Below are 20,832 nucleotides of genomic sequence, written 5' to 3'. Positions count from 1 at the left end.
GGTGTCGGTTACATGTTTTAAAAATGCACCAAAGAATCGTTTTTCAATCCAAGTGGTTCAGAACGTTTCTTTGAAGCCGATAAGACTTTATTTCCTCTATGTTTATTTTCATTAATTTCATTGGGGGTCTGACATTTTGATGGTTTGCAGACGGCCTGGCGTGCCAAGAATAGCCTTTGATTTCAGATCATCACCTTTTCAAGGATGAGTATTTAAGTGTGATGTGTATGAAACGATCTGTCTTAAGGTGGACAATTGAGTTTGTGAAGTCCTGTTGTTGTGCAGTGTTTCGAATAAATAAAGATGTCTTGCGCCTTTCTTTCAGAGTAAATCATGATAATTACAATAAATGGTGATACATGACGGATTACAAAAAACATTAGAAATAAGTGAATATGTAGTATATCATGAATATAAATTATTGAATTTTTTAAAATTCTAACAATTGTAATGCTTTAAAACATAAAAAAAAAAAAAAAGTAAGCCAGTACAGCAGTTCTGATATAATTTTGGTCTTTATTCTTTACAAAGATATTTATATTTAATAATATCTAATATCTGCTTCTTGAAATAACAATGTAATGATTGAGTCCCTGAAGGTGTTTCAAGGCAACGCTCAAAATGACATCGCCGTTTCAAATTTCTTAAACAATTAAGAAAAAGAGGACGCCCTCAGTAACATGTCCTCCATCAGTGAGTCAACCCCGGGACATTTATGTCCCGCAGAGATAAAAATCTTAATTTCAGTGACGCTGGAGTGACACAGCCGTCACACGAGTGTGATTCACCTTCATAATGACATCAAATCCTGTTTACTCCCTGATTTGTAAACAAGTGGCTGTAGATAGACAGGAAATGATGTTGAGTAAAGAAAGGTGGAGTCTTTCCTGTTGTTCCAGTAGTTCTGTTGTGCTCCACATCCACACTTTTATTCAGTCGGTATTTGCTTTGTTGGAGAAGGAAACGTCAAGTCTGTCAACGCTTAAATGGTCTCTTTTCATCCACAAGACACTGCAGACCAAAATATACTGGCTCTGATCCTTTTCACATTACGCGGAGCCATTTTATTTAGTTATTTTGGCTTTAGCGGACGACCACTCTCATTTTTTGGAATGGGATATGACTGGTTTCCTTTAAATGATCATACAGACGAATGTGGCCGTTGACGTCAGCACTGGCTTTGACTTCACCTACATCCTTTCAAGATTTTGTGGGACTTCAGTGAGTCATTCTTGTCATATGCTAATCTTTGCACGAAATGGTGCGGCGTCGAACATTAAAGAAAATTAAGTTTAGATAACTTTTTCCTGGAAAAAAAAAAAGACAAATCATTGGTATTCAGTTGAATTAGAATAAAGATCTTAATGCAGTACATTAACATATTGCAGAATAGAATTGATCAATCTTTATTTGTATAGCTCTGTTCAGACATTAAATCTAATTCAGAGTGCTTTTAATGTGCTTGAAAAACAAGGGAAAAGTGAAAAAATGAAGCTGCACTTACATGCCTGTACTGGGTTGGACCACTTTTGATTTCAGAAGTGGATTAAACAAAGTGTTTGAAACATTCCTCAGAGATTTTTGCTTCATTACGCAATTGCTGCAGGTTAGTTGGCTCCACGCTTTCTTGTTGTCTTCCTCGAATCCTGACTCTACTGTCTGAATGCTGCAGCAAAAAAAATCAAAACTCATCGGACCAGGCAGTGTTTTGACGACCTTATATTGTTCGATTCTGGTGAGCCTGTGTGAACTGTAGCCTCAGTTTCCTGTTCTTATCCGACAGGACTGGCATATAGTGGTCTTCAGCTCCTGTAGGCCATCAGCTTCAAGGTTCAACATTGTTGTCTTTCCATTATCTCACACCGGTCTAGCCATTCTCCTCTGACCTGTGGCATCAGCAAGGCGTTTCCCACCAGAGAACTGCAGCTCATTGGATATTTTCTCTTTCTTCAGGCCATAGAAGTGATTGTTGGTGAAACTAAATAAATAATCAGGTATTTTTAACTAACTGTAAGCCAGTTCTGATTTTGCTATTGTTTTTTGTTTTTTTTTAATACTTATGCAGATTAAATTCAGAAATGTTTCTGGCTCAGTATTTTCTCCCACTGTGATGGTTTTTTTCCCTCACAGTCAATAAAAACTAATATGTAAATAGATACTATATGCTGTTATTTTGACCACTCAAACCAGATTTAAGTGAGTTTTCTGTTGACTCGACTCTGTTTAGTCTATTGCAGCGTTTCACAGGCTACCTGACACTTTGTGTAAACTCCACCCATCTTATCCTCCAACGAGAATAAATGCAGTGATAACGGTGAACAGTTGGCAGAAGGTTATCGGCTTGTTTTTCCACAGACACGGCGCTATTGTCCGTCACTGGCTCTGTGTGTTTTGAAGTGCAAAGCGTGGTGTTCAGTTACAAAGACGAACTGTGGGTTTGTAGGTTTTTCAGGTTTGCACAATAGCAGCCAGCCACTGACCCGAATCAGCCCCGTTTGTGTGGTCACTGCTGCGGCGGGTCATAGGCGGCGGCGTCGGGTTGATTCCTGCGTCGTAAACGTCGTCGTGCCGCTCACAAATCATGTGTGTGTTTAGAATATAGGTCATTAGAGTTAAGTGTGTTTTAGTTGGTCGCTTATCAAAGGTCAGTGTTTGCCAACTTTTTGCGATTACTCCAGGACCAAGATGTGTTTTCCCTGGGAAAAAAAAAACAAAAACGTCAAACTGGCCAAAACGTGGAAGCGAGAAAGTGTGTGTGCTGAAAGGGTCATGAGCCGCTTTATCAATCCCAGGAAGCCTTGCTACCGGGAGGCAGGAACAACAGCCACTGGCTCCAAGAGACGGGACTTTCCTCCATCCTGCCCTGTTAGGATGCAGAACAATGACCCAACTGCTTTCGCACAGACAATGAGCAATGGCTCGGATATTTGCAGTGTGTGCTCATACTGGCTGGTTCACAGCAGGTTGCACTTGGAGCTGCAGGACTTGAAATTACTGATGTTTGAAAGGCCAACCCTCTTACCAGAAACTCTGACAGTACGAGTGACACTTGGGAGTCGGGAACAAGAGCAGAGGCTCTAAATTGCAGCAGTACGCAATGTGACCCACTTGTTGATGTGGTTTTTTTTTGTGGAGGGTTAGATGGAGCTGCTCTCCTCCTGCTGTCCTCTTTCTTCTTCATCAGCCCATCACTTTCTCTCTGACCCACGCACGCACTTCTTTTCTGCTGTAAATCTGATATTAACTGTTGATCACTGTTGCTCCTCTCCTGTTCGGTCTTGTCACAGACTCGGTGATAGATCCTCTTGCCCCCCTCCCACTTTTATAATTTCTGTCACTTGTGTCGTCTGCAGTGCTGGCCGCTCTCCAGCTGTGAGTCCACCCGGCAAAGTGAGCGAGCAGAACGAGCGAGGGCCCAGTTGAGAGAGGGAGAGAGACTAGTGTTGCAGCAGTAATTGGTCAGGAAGTGGGCTGCTTACTTGATGTGTGAGCTCTTCTCTCACTCCCCCCCCCTCACACACACACCCTCCCCTCCCACTGGGCAGTCAGTTCCGTTGCGTTTTTGCTTCCATCTGTTCCCCGTTTGCTTTTCTCCCTCGTCTCTCCGCGTCTCTTCCTTCTCTGAACTGACCTCGTACGGTAGAGGTGTGGACCGAGAACCGAGGCGACTTTCTTTTTCCAAGAAAGCGTGAAACTTTGCTTTCCCCCCGATCGTCCGGACATGGATCTAACCTGTAAGAGAAGGATATTGGGAAACCAGCAGCCGAGGGAAGGCTGATCGTGGGAATGGTCTCTCTGAGGTGAGTGACAGGTTGTCATTGTCTTTGTCTGAAGCTGGAAGCTGCCAGGACTCGGACCTTAGCCTCAATACAGACGACTGTAAAGGGGGCAAAACCTCTGAGTGTTTGCTCTCACCGAATGCTCCTACATTACAGTGCACAGATTTTTTTCCCCCCTCTTTAAAGACCAGGTATTTATTTAATCGTAATTGCAGAGGTTGCTCCTGCCAAACTCAATCCGACCCACAATTACGCTGCCCAAAGTTTCAATTTAGCGTGACTCTAATGGCAACGTTGCCCACTTGTCTAATTAGACAGCATGACAGTCTGATGCAGTTCGTATTTCTTTAAGCTGGGAGATGCTGACCACTTCTTTTACGTGATTATTGTGTGTGTTTAGTGTGTGCGTCTGTGGCGAGTAGTGGACATGAGAGTAATAATGCTTTTTCACCGTGGTGCGTCTTTTAAAGGCCTGTGCTGATGGATGAATACATATGATTATGCATTTGTAATGTCGTAGTTGTGACAGCTCAATGGAAAGCACCTGTTCTTGATTCGAAACATGGAAGAGACATTTTTCATTTCACACTTAAGACAGATTGAGAAAAGTTCTAATAAACACAAGCTGACTCTTGTACCATGCACACATGTGAGTTGTCCTTTGTGGCCTGTCCTCATTTGAGTGCTCCTAAGTGGAGCATCCAGCTTTTGAGGGGACAGGGATATATAGACACCCTGGTATGGACCTGCCAGGTTTTTCATTGCAACTTAAGTTTTCTGGCTTTTTTATTTTTTCCCAATTAATTGCTTGTTTTTTGTATTCACTGTTTGTGTGGTTTTTGTCTGAGGTGTCATTTCTTAATGCTATATAGGGCATTCCTTGAGAAACCACATCTCTGGATGTTCTCTTAAGATATAAAGATCAGTGTGAAACACACTGGTGTGCAATTACGTGTAAAATGCCACACAGATTTGACCATTTCTCGCTTTAAAAAATTCTAAATTGATCATTGTTGTGTAAATGATCAACTACATGCAAGTGCGGACCACTGTCATACCATATAATGTGCTGTATCTATATATGTTTGTCTCTATAAGTTGGACAGCTTACATTTCATTTGGAAATGTGAAACCATAACTGAACTTGAAAAATCTTGGAAAATGTGTTTATTTTTTTCATATTTTACATGGCATCTTGATCTTCTTGTACTGTACACAATTGGTCTGTCTAAAACTATTGTATGTTTGTTGGGTGTTTTTCTCTGATTCGAATAAGCCCTTGAGTCTCGAACTCCCTGTATGAATAAATTCTAATTAAGAATACAAACTACTTGCAAAGCAAGTGAAACATTTCCAATGTTCTTATAAAAGCATCGAGCATGTGTTTGAAAACTTGAACTAGTTTTAGTGTAAAATATTTTGCCGGGAGAAATTTTTGTTCTTTAGTTCATTTATGATGTTAACGGACCGGAAGGAAAATATGCTTTGCCAGAACAAGAGAGCAAAACCTAGCAGAGACAGTAGTTAACATAATGTTTAGCATTAAGGGATTAATCATGTGTAATATGACTGTCATCAATGTACAGTTATTAGTCTGAAAGAAACAGTGAAACACATGCTCAAACGAAAAGATATGGCAGCTCTGTTAATGCAGGGTTTAAAAAGTGTAAATGTGACTGAAAATAAGAAAGAAATTGGACAATTTTTGGATGAAAGTCTAAAAAGTAAATGTACATGCTCAGTAATAATAAAAGGTCCAGTTATGAAATATGACTAAACTCAATCAGACAATCAGCTTTGACTTCCTGAATCACCCTTTGGCTTTTTTGTCTTTTTTAATATTGGGATTCCAAATGTTTTTGTGTATATTCTAGGTTATACAACTAAGTTTGGCCATCAAACTGAATATATTAAATGAAGTAGTGTGCTTAATATGGTTGGGTATTATCTGATATGCGTGGTATTTCTTTAATGGAAAAAAAACGTCCCCTCCGTCTCGTCTGTCTTCCTGGAGCGGGACCCCTGTCTTGCGTTTTAATCTGAGGCCAAACACAGCTTCCTCCACACATCCGCCACTCAAGCTCGCATACTCACTCAGCACACAATGACCCTGTATGGATTCACACATACACACACTTTGCAGCCCTGCAGGACGCCTTCTTTTCGGTTTTGGAGCTTCAATAAAGTAAACGTTTGGTTTTCTTTCTTGTGGCGGCTGACATTTGCGATGCATCACCGGTACATCGAGTAGTGTTAATGCATTAAAAAAAAAATAGAAAACTGGCCTGTTTATCACTCAAAGGAAAATATTCAGTTATATAAAAAAAAATAAAAAAAAGTCACAAAACGTGGAGGCCACCTGTTTATCCTGCTCCTCCGCAGCCTCACCTCCTCCTCCTCATAGCTGGCTTCGCATCAATTTTTGCGCCTCTGTTGATGTAGAAATCAAGAACGGACTTTTATCTCTGACGGTGAATACTTTCCCAGACCTGCAGTGGCTACAGTGCCACCTTCATCCTCGCTCGTCGGTGTTGGTGTTGTTGATGTAGCAGCTGTGGTTATTTTTCATGCCGCTGCTGATGTTTAGTCTCCTGGAAAGGCGAGGACGCTCTCTCCGGCTCCCGTGGCCAATTTTGAGGGAATCCTGCTCTTATATAAGCTTGAACTAGTGCCTCAGTCAGATTTTCTGGCCGGCAACACTCTTAAATTCCTGGACTTGTCCTGGCACTGCACCGTGGACTGCTGCCGCCCGAGGGAATAACCGTCCGGGAACCTGGAAAACTCATAAATCTGGGAAAGTGGGGAAATCAATGTAACATATTGAAGTTCATCAGGATTTTAGATTTTACTCCAGCACTCTATGAAATGAGTCTTAGTGCTATGAATGTAAAAAAAAAAATAATCTCCTGCTCATGATTTATGGACTTTAATGATGAAAATTACAGACGGCTTCTGTCTCCACAGGTGCTGCACTACATCACTTATATAGACGTGTCATGAAAACAAAGAGGCCAAAGCCCGCGAGCCTCGCTCACCTGCAGGAGGGTCAGTTGAAATGTACCATCTTTATTCAAATTAACTTTTAAAGCAATCGAAGAGGTAACTTGTGTTGATTGAAAGTTTAACACTAACCAAATTTGTTCAGTTTTGTCAAAAGTCTTCAGTTGGTATTGTGTAGATTTCTATCGCCGTTCGGGAAAAACAAAACAGTTGACTAGTCAGTGCTTTAAGGTGGAATTCAGAGTATTGGCTTTTAGACAGACGACTCAAAAAAATATTGCATCAACAGATTTATAAATATGCATGAAAATGTCGCCGCTGCACAAGTTGCCAGTTGTTGATTCACAACCAGACCGTGATGTACCGTGTATGAGCTTCTCTTCATTCACAGGCTCGCCTGATTGTTGGCAGGATAAATCTAAAATAGGTTGTCACATTTACTCATATTGATATATGTGAGCAATCTTAGAGTCAACAAGCAACATCAGACGTGTGTGTTTGGACTGGGATGGAAAATGCTAAAATCCTTTGTTTGTACAGGAAGAAAAAACGAACTCCAAATGGAAAGTTCGCCAAGTAGTTCACCTTCTTTTGCAATTACTAAATAAAACATGATCTCATCTGATTTTTGCTTTGCTTTAGACAAGATGTACTTTCGCGATTTTGTAATACTCTGGCCGGGACTGTCTTGCTGATTGTCTCAATATAAAGTGTGAATAAAATGAAACCTTTCATTTTAATGCAGGCAACACTTAAACACACACACACACTTCTAATAAACTAATTCATTATTTAAATAGTAACTTTTTGACCATGGCTTTAGCACAAAGACCATTTGTAGTTATTAAGCTGTGGCATGCAACAATTTTGGAAAGCAGTGACGAATGATGTCCTGACAGGAGTATCACATGAGGTCTGTGTGTCATTTCAAAGGGTGTATGATGCAGAGTATGGGGCTTTCACAACATTCAGACTGGGGAATAGAGATCTAACTGTTAAGGGGTTAATGAAGAGCTCAGGCGGCAAGAACAAAAGGTTGCAAGTGTTGGTAGCACTGACTCTGCACGAGGAGCAAGAGAGTCTGTTTGTGTCTGCCGATGATCCATCTCAGCAATGACAAAGACAGACAGGGTCACAGAGGGAGGGGGAAACTGTATATGAATGACCCCTCCGCCCACAAACGCCTGTCATTAGTCACAGTGTCTCTCTCTGAAGCCATTTCTCTCTATATTCTCAGTTTACTCTGCTGCGTTACCACAGAAACACTCTGTCTTCTGCTAAAACTCCAAACAGCTGAGAAAATGAAGAAGCTGTCAGGCTGTCTGAGCTGTAGATTGGTCCTGATTTCACGCATGCACGTACACACACACACACACACACACACACACTGACTGCCCTGCTGCAATAACAACCATCAAATTAACTCTCCACATCTCTTGCAGCTCAGCTCCTTCTAGAACGTTCTCAAGTGGTTTGGAAACCGTTGTTATTTCTGATTACACACGCTCTTAACACATCAAAACAGTTTCAAGAGGCTGAGGTCTTTTATATCTCGAATTTACAATGCCATTGGAAAGCGAATGACGGCGTGTCCGTGTGTGCGTACGCGCCAGTAAAGGTTGAGAAGAGCCGTGCGTGAACTCTGTGCCCTCTTTCGCTGTTTGCTCTGGCCAAGTGTTATGAGGAATGGAGTGCTTTATTGACCATAAGCATTTTCTTCCCCCGCTCGTCTTTCCACATGCCACTCGACCATGGAGATAAATGCCTCAATTGTTGTCATAGTGACCGCGACAACGCTGGCAGCCTCACAAACTCCCAAAACCATCCATTTTAACTCTTGGATCCAGTGAAGGAAGTCAGGGATGGTGTTTGTCTCTGCCTATGATCTTGACTTTTACTGACTTATGATAGTTTTGTTATCAGCGTTGAAAAGGAGTGAGGCCAGCTTGGAAATCAGTGAGTGGAGCGGGAGTGACACGCTAATAGGAAATGATATTAGAGCACTGCCAAGTGAGGGCAGCAGTGTTGAGAATGGACTTCGGTGTGGGGAATTGGCTGCATTAACTTTGGAAAAAATATAAAAAAATTAAATTCTAACATTACTGCACATCAATTTTTTTCCACAATGTTTTGGAGCCACACACTATTAATGTACATTAAGCACAGAAATTAAGGACTTTTCATATATATATATATATTTGGTGACTTTTGTTTACAGCAGAAGCACAAAATGGAAAAAGAAATCACATGTAAGACGATACAGATAATCCCTAAAGGTGTAGCAGCTAGAAGTAAGGTTCCTTGTTTGTACCCTAATATTTTCTACATTCATGTAGGATCCTTTCATGTAGAAGCTCAAGTTCTTTTCAATCATCCCAATAAAAGTTGCACACATTTCTATTGTCATTATGACTGCAGACAAAAGCTTAAAAAAAAAGTATTGGTAGATAAGCTCATTTCTTTAAAGCAGCCAAGTTACTTTTTTAGGAAATACATTTGAATGTCTCACAGAAGACATTTATCTTTCCTCACAAAAAAAAAATGTTTTTTTCTCTAAATCAACATCCTCAGGCATGTAAACTCAGTTTTTAGTGTTTTATTTCTAACTCACATTAACATAGATTGCAGCTCATGTAGTGGACGTCGCGCTGAATGAAGGAAGTACAGTAGGAGTTCCGTGGTGGACGTCCTGCAGGGTTGGACCTGAAGCTTTGGGGGCACACAGAGCAGCAGTCGGCGTTATCTGATGCCCCCTAAGTCTCTGTCAACAGGTTGTGCTTGGCTGATCTGAGACGTTTAGATGCTGCCTGTGTTTGCCAAGCTGGAGGTGCTCGTTATCATTTGTGTTCGGAGGTGGGGGTGGCGGCTGGGCAGTTTGGAGTCAGAGTCGTCCCTCAAAAGGGGCTTCGTGGGTCAGTGGGCCCTCAGACCATTAGAGAGAGGGGTAGGGCTTTGTGTGTGTGTGTGTGTGTGTGTGTGTGTGTGTGTGTGTGTGTGTGTGTGTGTGTGTGTGTGTGTGTGTGTGTGTGTGTGTGTGTGTGTGTGTGTGTGTGTGTGTGTGTGTGTGTGTGTGTGTGTGTGTGTGTGTGTGTGTGTGTGTGTGTGTGTGTGTGTGTGTGTGTGTGTGTGTTGTCCAGGGGGTCTCTATTATTGCAGCGTTGGGGGGGCATTAGCTGGACCTCATGCTGTTGGGACCGGTCCTCGTCTTTAAAGAACGACAAATAGTTGACACCTTTGCTTAAGTGTGTGAAACTGAGGTTCTGTTGTCTCTCGTATGCTGCTCCGATAGCATTCCTGGCCTGTGATGAATTATAATTATATAATTTCAATATAAGATTAAAAAAACTAAGCCTTCCTTTAAACCCCTGTTAAAGCTTTATACAGGCCACCATAATGACTAGTAGTACGTATATGAACACAGAGCTTGTTTTTTTCTTTGCCTCTCCTTGTTTAAATGTGCATCAATGAAGGACCTAATGGAATGAAACCACTTTTTCTTTTAAAGGGGGTTAATACACAAAACAAACAAGCACAATCACAAACAACAGATGGCATACAAACGCTTGAAGATAAATTAAATTGTTAGGATAATGAAATAATTAAAGGCATCAGATGTCATGGGTATACAAACTGTACTATTATTAAACATTGAATGATTAGAAACCGGTTGCGGTCCAGTTCAGCCGTGGGATTACCAAAAATAACAAAGATGTCAACATATTTATTTATTTATTCTTATTACCATTAGTTTCAAATTTGGTTTGAAAGCCTTTGCTGCTGACTAAATATCTCATACATGACACATGTTTGAGCTGAGAAGGCTTCTGTAGTCTAATGAGCAATGCACATGATTTATTTCGTCTGTAGCCATGTGACCATGACACTTCCAGTGTTGTCATATCCAGTCGTCATGGAAACACGATGCTACCACATGTTCGTGTGGTGTTTGGTCGAGAGAACAGTCGGGATGGATGCATCCGGATTAAACTACTGCAGCTCATTTATAATTTAGTTCACTCCACTCCAAAAAGAAAATGGAAGCCATTCCATTCACTGTATTTTACACTGGATGTCATATTAATCACACACTCTTTTGTTTATACAGGTTCATCATAGACTCCAGAGAAGTGATATATATTTCAAAAACCCTCACGCAAAGACACATGGAGGATAATGAAGGCGGTGTAAACTAACTGAAGGTTTGGATTTATCAGTAAAAAGAGACATTGACAAGTTGATCTTTGCTCTAATTGCTTTGAAGACAAATTTAGTGTCCTTGTCCTGAGTGCTGGTCCACAACATGTGGGTGGACCTCTGTGGAGGCTTGAGGCTCATCTGGATCTTAACTTGACTAAGTTTAGCCTGTCTTTTATGAGTCCTTGTTTAGTGGTTGGGTGGAAACAAGGCTGCTCACATAATTGTGCATCCATAAAACTGGAGAGCTTATTAGTGGCAACAAAAAAAACATGTATTGTACAGTCAAATAAATGTTGCTACCACACCAAATAGTCATTAATAAGACATTGTACAACTTCTGAATATACCCATCCTCCTGAGTTTCTGTGTTTTATCTCAAGCCCCAAAAAGAGTTTTTGATTCCAAAATCTCCTGAGAGATTAATGCGACTTGAAGATGTGTGTGACAAGTCTGTTTAACTGGACTAAGACGTTTGTAAAGTTACTTAAAATGTCCATTCTAAGTAACTTTCCATCAGCTGAACACTTTGTTTTGAAAGTGGATACAGTAAAGGTACCAACCTCTCTAAATGCTTCCAAAATGTCATCCCTCTTTCATGTTCTCTCAATTCTTTGCTCTTTGCATTCTTTTTCGTTTTCTTTTTTTTTTCATGTTCAGTCTGTCTCTAATCTGGGACACAATGGGCTGAGCGGTGTCTCGCAGTGGACGAGGAGCTTTTGTCTGAGTCGGCTCGCAGCCTATTGATCAGCCGTATCCCCCCCCCCCCTCTCTCCTCCTTGTAAAGTATGTGAATGTGTGTGATCTCTGGAGCTCTGCGCTGCCAGCAGCAGTTCAGCTGCATGCTGAGCGTGCAGCAGACGCACGCACACAAAAGGTGTCGCCTGCCCTGTGAAGTGTCACGGACGGAGATAGAAATTAGATTTCTGGGGGCACAGGAGTGAACCAAAAAGAGGGAATTGAAGCAGAAGAAGCTAAAAGGAGGAAAATTGAGGAAAAAAAAATCTGAGATGAGACACTTAATGTGGAACTCCCAGCTTCTTGTAATTTGCTGCTGGAGAGTGGGAGGAGGAGTCAGGGGGAGGGGAAAACTCAGCAGGGAGGGAGCAGGACAGAGCAGAGGCCATTCAGTCTGACACACACACACACATATACACACAGACACACACTCGTGCAAACACACACATGAACACTTATAGACGCACACATGCACACGGTAGATGTGTTGGCTCAGGAGCAAACCGGGCAGTGAGGCATTCACAGAGCGGAGTGGATCCTCAGCAATCTGAAGTGAGAGAAGATCAGTCAGAAGAAAGAGAGCAGAAGAAAACTGAGTGTGTTTTCCTCTGTATGTTTTGAAGGAGCAGACTACACCTTTGGTCCCAGGGGAGAACCTTCGCAATGTCTGGCAGGCTTTAAATTCAGAGGACTTTTTATTGAAACTTTGCTGGGACTGCTGCTGGGAATACTCTGGATATGTGACTCTCTGGAAAACTTTGTTTCAAACCTGCTTGTCACTTTTTTAAAGCTCATTTTTCCTTATACTTGAGTTGAAGTGGATCCCAGCTGCAATGCCAACTGGTAAGAATTCATTCATTCATTCAACTATTTCTTCAGTACTTTCAGTCATGCTTCACAGAATGTAAAGCTTACAGTTAACGTTAGTGTTTTGTTTTTTTTCTTTGGTGGCTTTTTTTATGTCTTGGAAATTGGAAATCCTCACATGGGTGTGTTGCAATTATTAATCAACCCAAAAATTATAAGAAAACCACCCAAAAAAAACCAATCCTTGGCAACTGGTCAAACATCAGACAGTGACGTATAAATTCAAGGTTTGCTTACTAGTCTCTCGTGTGTGATATTTTTTTTCCCCTCAGCTGACAGCGCCGTGTGAAGTGTCTTTGCTGCGTCCGTCTCTCGGCAGCGCCGTTGTATGAACAGCGTCCTCTGCTTGTTTTCTCACCCCTGGAGCTGAATGGAGTGTGTTTGCTTTCTCGTGGACGTCCCGGGTTAAATTCCCAGTGATCCTGGCTTGATGGTGCACTGGGCCTTTGCTGCCCTTTTACAGTGGATGTAAATCTGACTTTGTTGGCAGTTACAGACTTTTGAGAGCACTGATGAAAGCAGGTGATGCGTGAAAAACTGCCAAACTTCAGACATGTGTCTGTGTTTATCCAGTGACTAGTTGAAGATTTAAACCCATTTGCATTAGAACTTCTTTGTTTTGGATCAGACTCTTATTTATATGAACCCATGAAATATTGTTTTCCTGGAATTTCTGGAATTTCTGCTGTTTTTCTTTACTTTTCACTTGTATTTCATAAATTCTAGACATGTCAGTATCCTCCGTCTGGGGGTGGGTTTGACTGAGTGTTGGGATGCCATTCTGCAGGCTGTGACCCAAATTAGAGCCTTAAGGGCAGCAGTTGGAGGGGTGGCTACAAATGGGAATAGAGAAAAGCAGGGGGGGGGATAATTACTGTTTAGAGCAAACTCTTTGGTTAAGAGGTGCAGGAGACAATAGATCCCTCCATCTTCCTCCTCCCACCCAGCTTGTCCAGTCTTACGGGAGGACATCTGCCCCCCAACCCGAGCACCCACATGCAAGAAACTGCAGCCGCACAGACGCGGCGTAGATAGATGGAGGGTGGGGGAGGTTCTTGCAGAGCCCCTTAACCAAATAAAAAAAAAACAGAATGATAATCTCAGGGTCACACCTCGTCTGGTTAACGTGTGTTTGTGGACAAGAAAGAAGTTATCTGATAATGAACTTTTCCAGAAAGTGGCCGACATGCATGCATACAGACAGTTCAGTGGTGAGGTTTGTCTGTGGGCTGGAATCCAGGCAGGTCAGAGAATGAGGCTAGTGTGTCACACTCTGTGGAGAAGGCAAGGGTGTGTGCGCAGCAAGGGTTGCATGGGTGTCCCAAGGGTGGGAGCAGGACTGTGTCTGAAAATAGGGACGTCAGCGTGGTGGATGCTTTTCACACAGCTTAACGCCGGCGCTGTCAGCTACAAGTATGCTGCGCACACACACACACACACACACACACACACACACACACACACACAAAGGGAAAAACCTCCGCCATTGAATTGGCTCCAGTTTTGGATTTATAAACTCAATTGAAAGATAAGAGGCGTTAATCTGTCTACACATGGATGAATTGTTCAGGGAATTGTACTTTACTAAGTGAAAGAAGCCATTTGTTGGCCATTTGCCTGCCGGCTGTGTACATTTACTTTAACCATGTTGTGTGAGGCTCCGAAAGCCCCAGCAGTCGATTAAGTTGCAAAATAAGTTCAGCCGTCCATCTCTACCAGTTGTGACGTCCAACAGTCTGGAGACTATTGGAGCATGTGCCGCTCATTCTGCATCAGCACATTAGGCAAGGGAAACCTGCTTTCTCTTCTCCGTCCATCCTTCCGAATGTGTGCATTTTGACATATTGGGTCAAGAAAGCGCTGCACTGGATAGTTGCCCAGAGGAAACCACACTCCCACCTCTGCCCCCGCTCTTCTTCTTCTGCTGCTGCTCTCCATGTTGGTTGGTGCTGCACTGTGAAATCCAGAGTGACACTCGGAGGTCCTTAGCGTCAGTTGAGATCAGGCCTGTATCTCTATCAGAAGCAGAGACTGACCTTAAGTGGACACGGCGGAAGATGGGAATTTAAGGTCCTTCAGATAGTGGACTTTGCCGCCCTGTGATCACTCTACCTGCAGAAAAGTATATCTGTGATAAAACTCTGTTTTTAAAAGTAAAGCCCAAGACTTGATGGAAGAGTTTCATATTGGAAGAATTATAAGTGGTAAAATCCGACAAAAGACTGAATTTCAAATGAGACTAGAGCCAGTGGGAATTGGAAAAGAGGAAAAAAAAAAAAAAAAAAAGCAAAAGGAGTGGGTGGTGTTTGACCTTTGCCCTCGCTTCTCATCTTTTCTTCCTACTTTCATTCCTCTGGGGACTCTCCTCCTCATTTCTCACTCTCTCACTGACACACATGTCCCTTCGAGCTTCGAATGTTTTCAAAGACGCTGCCAAAGTATGGACAAAGACGACTGGGCTGTAAGTCACAGGCTGCTCTCGCTTCTGTTTCGCACTCTCATGAAAACAATGCGTCCTCACTTGTGTCACTCTCACGAAAACACACCCTGGCTTCGGTTACATTTTCGGGGCTCTTTTGGTGCCAGAGGATTGCAAACTCGACTGCAACTTGCGTGGCACTGCCTTCAGTTGCCATCTGCTCTGCCTGTTGCAGGATAAACATGAACACGCGCACACTGGCAGCTTTGGTTCGGAGATCTGTGAACTGTGCAAAGTAGGTGGTCAAAGTAGTAACTGGTGTGCTCTCTCCAAAGTCTCGATCTCTTTCCACTAAATATTTTTTCTCCAAGTACTTTCTGCATTTTTAGCTTTGGCGTCTCAGACAAACGGGTGACAATAAATATAATGCACAGTAAACATCAGATTTCCCGCCGAGAAGTGATGTTTAACGCAGATGTTTAGAGAGTTTTTGAAATCTATAGTCATTCAACTACTGGTACATTGTTTTGATTATACTCGGGCAAGACTACCCAAAAAAAACCTGCTCGTCTCAAAGCCTCGTCTAAATGTTAGTTGTTTTGAACTTCATTATGCAGGCCAGTTAACTTGAATAGCTGATTTAATTATGATCTGTGTTTAAACCATTCATTAATCTACAAAAATGCACGTTTGACGTAAAATTACATCAAAAACATACTTACAAGCGTGCAGGTACCTGAAAGGACCATTCACTTGCTCAACTGTCATCTCAACTTTATTTGTATAGCACTTAAAAAACCATTACAGCTGAACAAAGTGCTGTTCATAAATAGACATGCTTGCAGTAATGCATGTAATTTAACTTCAGAGCTGATTTGAGGCGAAATGAAATCCTAAAAAAGTACCCATATGGTGCCAAATGTCATTAAGCACCAAGTGAGACACTATGAAATCCACTTTTTGGTATACAAGACATCTTTTTCTTTACAGACATTTGGGAAGGAATAAACACTGACGAATGGTGTCCTTGGTATTCACAATACCTCCAGAGTGTCTTGTTCTCTTTTACAAGTCTTTTAGATCGATTGCCGAGTAAAGCTGCGAGCGGTTGAGTGTGTTCACTGTGTGCGCTGTATAGTGGACATTATGAACTGAACATGCACTCCATCCATGCAAATGTGGACCCTGGTGGTCCGACCATATGCTGTATACTGGCTGGCCAGTGTGTATTTTTACATAGTAAAGTATATGCTTGGAGAGGCATGGACTGAGCCCAAAGGAATGTCCTGTGGAGCTCATATACACACACGGTGATGTTGGCAGAGATACTTTTGCCAAATGTATGTTTATGAGTGTTGGGTGCATACGAGGAGGAGGAGGGAGGGAAAGAATGACAGGAAGGGAAAAAGAAAAAAGGCCGGAAACATGTCAATAACAGGAACATTGTGAGAATTTTAATGGAATTGACATTAACTTAAAAAAAAATATATAGTGAATAAGTGGAAGCAATAAAAAATTATAGGAAGAAGAAGAAAAGATGTCGACCATAAAATGACTGCTTGAGAGTTTTATCACGGAGTACTTTTGATTGTGACTTTTTGTACGAACCATTGTTTTCAAAAACCATCTCATTATCTGCTTGCCAATTTCCTTTCTAATCTAATTTCTAATCTATTTGGGATTTTGTTTTTAAGGTATTGTATCATAGATTATATAGATCAAATGAAACCTTTTTTTGAAGAGATAAGTTCAAAAATAACATCGTAAGATGTTTTGAATTAAGATAATTACACCTGTGCATCTCGACACGAAGCCAATAGATTTATTTTCCATATTTATCTTTCTAGCAGAGGGCTCAACGCAGATCAGTGCTTCAGATAATAAGTGGTTTGCATTTGTGGATGAGGGCAATATATACGTCATATGATCGAAGGCAGTTCATTTCCAGTGAAGATCAAAATTACTGCTCTGTACTATACCACCATTTAATGTGTGTAGATATGTGTGCAGACATACTGTGAAGTAAACCGTAAGTGAATGGATTCATGTTGTATGCCAGTGTGTCATAATTTGTCAAATCTGCATCTTCACTGGTCTTTCATTGCTCTTTCTTGCTCCGTAAATAATTCCCCCCTTTATGTCGAAGTCTTCTCCACTCTCAGAGGGCAAAAAAGCCTTTTTAAAGTTCAGCCAAGTCTAATATGAGCTTGGGTTTGCGAGCCCAAGTGGGTATTTTCCAGCCTTTTTTTTTTTCTGGATGAAATCCTGTTCTGATATTCTCAGCTTTGCGGTTTATTGCTTAGGGATACTCCCTGGAAGTCGCATGTCGGTTTTCATTGCTTAAACCACCAACCTACACATTGTTAGTTTATTACCCCTTGTTCAAACCCAGTGATTAAGGACGGCACTCCACTTAAAATAAACAGAGGATTGTTTTGCAGCTGTTTGACACACAACTGCATGTGACGCAACACCTAAAAAGTATTTTGAACATGTTCGGTGTTTGAACGTCTGTTCGGGATTGCCGCACCGCCCATTACAGAGCACTCGCAGAGCCATTTGAAGTACTTGCGAGGATCGCCAGGCCCGTAAAGAGACGAGGGTGCTCACAGCTGTTTGCTGACCACTCCACGGCAAAGTGCACTTCAGGTGATCATAAAGTGTGGAACTGAAGTGGAGCAGCCGAGCGTAGCATGAGTCATTAAACCTGGCTCGTCTGGTATTGAAGCTTATTGGACCGAGGGCGTCTGTGGAGCTGAATCGGCAAACCACAGTGGGAGCGAGTCGTGACGTTCACGGCAACGCACCGAGTGTGAATTATGTTGCCTATTAAAGCAGCTTGCATCAATAGTTGTTTGCACTGAAGAGTGAGTGATCTGAATGCAATGCATTGCCCTTCACTGTAGCGCTCATTCCTCTTACTAGTCAAGAGGAAAGTCCATTGACTTCTACTTTTATGAATGAAAAACAACAGATTTAACAAATCTCAGTTGAATTTATAAATTGCTTTGGCATATATCTGACTATATAATAGACTGTTGCATATCGAAAAACAAGCTCTTATGGAGAAATGCCAGACAAATAGTTTTGTCATCTTGGCTTGCAGGAAAACTGGGAGAGCGTAATCTTCCACAAAATGTTGTTTTCAACAACCAGCTCCCAACCAGCTCATAATTATTTAGTGAAGCCTAGTTTTTTTTCCCCTAAGTCTAACTAGGTTTTTCTGCTTCATGATCAATACTTCTATGCAGGTTACTATTAATGGTGTCCTGCTCTGAAGATGTTTTTGTTTAAAGTGAAGAGAAAATTATAAATATGATCCAGATGATCCATTTGTTCTGCATCAAAAAAATGTTTAAAGTCCAGATTGTTTTAATATTGGTTTTGCAATCTCTCTCTTTTTTTTTTTAACCCAATACTTAATCATTTCAAAGAAAAAACATGTTCTTTTGGCTAAAAATGAAGCGGAAGAACTGTGTTTACTTATCACCACCACTACACAGCACTGGACTTATACTACTGTGCCAGGGTTCTTGCATTGATTTTGTTTGTTCTTTGCCCAGCCTTGGGCCTAGTTTCTCCTTTTGATTTCCAGACAGGCCTGATGTTCGACATATTAAACCGAGCTGAAGCGCAAAGTACCCCGGCTCTTTGTCTTTTTCATGTTAAATGAAAGCCAGATATTGAAGCCAGGTTGCTGAGGCGCTCACTGGATCACTCCCTCTTTCTCTCCCCACTGGCAGGAAACACAGCGCTCATACACTACTCTAATCCTCGTGCGTACACACACACACACACACACACACACACACACACACACACACACACACACACACACACACACACACACACACACACACACACACACACACACACACACACACACACACACACACACACACACACACACACACACACACACACACACACACACACACACACACACACACACACACGAGAAACAGTCTCAACCTGCATGGTTAGAACCATAATTAGAGGTAATTTACTTGGATCAAGTTTAACATAATCTGCAAAGGAGGTCACTGAAGTTTGGACATCCTCGCTTTCTATCTGCTTGTGTGTTGAAGTGGGGGGGATTTGCAGTGTGTATTGTCTGTGTGATTGTATTTGTGTGCATGAACGAAACAGAGGGGGAAAAAAAAAATCCTGCTCACCCAGGAAACGGGGCAGGGTGTGCCCAAAACATAAGTCTGGAAGGAGAGGCTTGGCAAACACAAGATGGGGCAATCCTCCTGTCATGTTTGGGTTTCACTGCAGGCATGCCGTCTATGTATTTACTTTCCTTGTAACTGTGTGTGTGTGTGTGTGTGTGTGTGTGTGTGTGTGTGTGTGTGTGTGTGTGTGTGTGTGTGTGTGTGTGTGTGTGTGTGTGTGTGTGTGTGTGTGTGTGTGTGTGTGTGTGTGTGTGTGTGTGTGTGTGTGTGTGTGTGTGTGTGTGTGTGTGTGTGTGTGTGTGTGTGTGTGTGTGTGTCTGACTGAGTCAACCATTAAGTCTACTAGTGTAGTTATTCCCGTCTTCGAAGTGACAAACAAAATTTCATTTGAAACAACTATATGAATGTCATAAATTTGACCAAAAGCACAGAAAATGGTCAGTAACCTATTAATGTCACGGTATGCATTGCACAACCCTTCGTGCAAGTGTACAGTTACTTGAAAGCAGCATGTTGCTTATGAAAAAGCCAAGGCATATCGACGTGTGTTGTTTTTGCTCAGCAGATTCGTTCTCCTTTCTGATCTTTAATTAGTTAAAAGTGGGTCAACCCAGGAGGGCAGACATTGGGATGATCAAAGAGGCCTGGCAAATCGGTTCCAAACTTGTCCGAGGAAAATTCACTTTCATGCCACATCAGTTTTTCGACGCTCTACTTCCTTCCTGCTCATCTTGGCACGGTGTTGAAGCAAAACCAAGCGGTAAAAGCTGGGATGTAGTGCACCAGCCTCTGTATTCATGCTTGCTGTTTACAGTTAACATCATCTTATGATTAACCGTATGCAAGCGTTCGGTTGACATGCATGCTCATCTACAAAACATGGTTTTGAAATGTGATAAGGAATAAACATGATATTGGGATATTTCTGAACCTCTATGAAAGCAAATAACTGATTTTATGCGTTTTTGATACAGATAACTCAGTTAACTCAATAAAGTGAAAATTGACTGGGGAAGCTGCAGATTTCTTAAAAGAAATATTATTGTAGAAGTGAATTTAACAGCTGAAGATCCATTCAGATATTTCTATTTGAGGGTTTCAGTAGATCATGTGAGATAAAGCACCTGTGGAATAAAATGAAACACTGGATTTTTTTGACAAGCATACAGTCGGCAATACAAAATAAAGCATCGATCCTGACCCATCCATTTTCTATACTGCTTTCTTTAATTCAGGTTTGTGGGGCACTGGAGTTGAACCCAGTGGAATATGAGCAGAGGCAGGATACATCCTGGACACGTTGTCAGTCCATATAAAATATTTTTCTTTGCAGGTAGTGGCAGAAGTGCTGAAGCTTGAATAGAATCAGGAATAAGACAATAGGTTCAATCTTAATGTTGAACTATTTATAAGTTATTGAAGGAGCTTATTTTCATATGGCATATCATGGAACTATATGGGAAGGCAAAATGTGAGGCTAAAAAAGACCCCCCCCCAAAAAAAAAAAAAAAAAACAGGGAATGAACATGCAGGCTCAGTTTCTGGATTTGGTTTATCCACGCAGTAGTCGATGCCAAGGTATGATCATCTTGCCCCGGACCAGTATCTGGTGTGGCGGCTACCAAAAGAGGTGTCGCCTTTGCAAAGAAAGACCTCCAAG

General features: G+C 41.8%; 1 protein-coding gene across 2 annotated transcripts in view; it reads left to right on the top strand.

The window, feature by feature from the left end:
- Positions 1-3,733: 3,733 nt before the first annotated feature.
- LOC308142966 (pleckstrin homology domain-containing family G member 1) overlaps positions 3,734-20,832 on the top strand; it is a 42,787-nt gene continuing 25,688 nt past the window's right edge. The window contains exon 1 of one of the 2 annotated variants that reach the window (XM_080513597.1): positions 3,734-3,800. Coding sequence is in view for 1 of the 2 variants with exons in the window: in XM_080513596.1 (XP_080369722.1) it covers positions 12,545-12,554 (10 nt within the window). In the remaining variant the exon portion in view is untranslated. Of the gene's footprint in view, positions 3,801-12,304; positions 12,555-20,832 lie in introns of those variants that run through there. The other variant, XM_080513596.1, reaches the window with a different exon arrangement.

This window comes from Blennius ocellaris (genome assembly GCF_963422515.1).
Source record: "Blennius ocellaris genome assembly, chromosome: 18".
NCBI classification, from domain to species: Eukaryota; Metazoa; Chordata; class Actinopteri; order Blenniiformes; family Blenniidae; genus Blennius; species Blennius ocellaris.
Note: the sequence above shows the minus strand (reverse complement) of the source record. Positions and strands in the feature narration are given on the sequence as shown.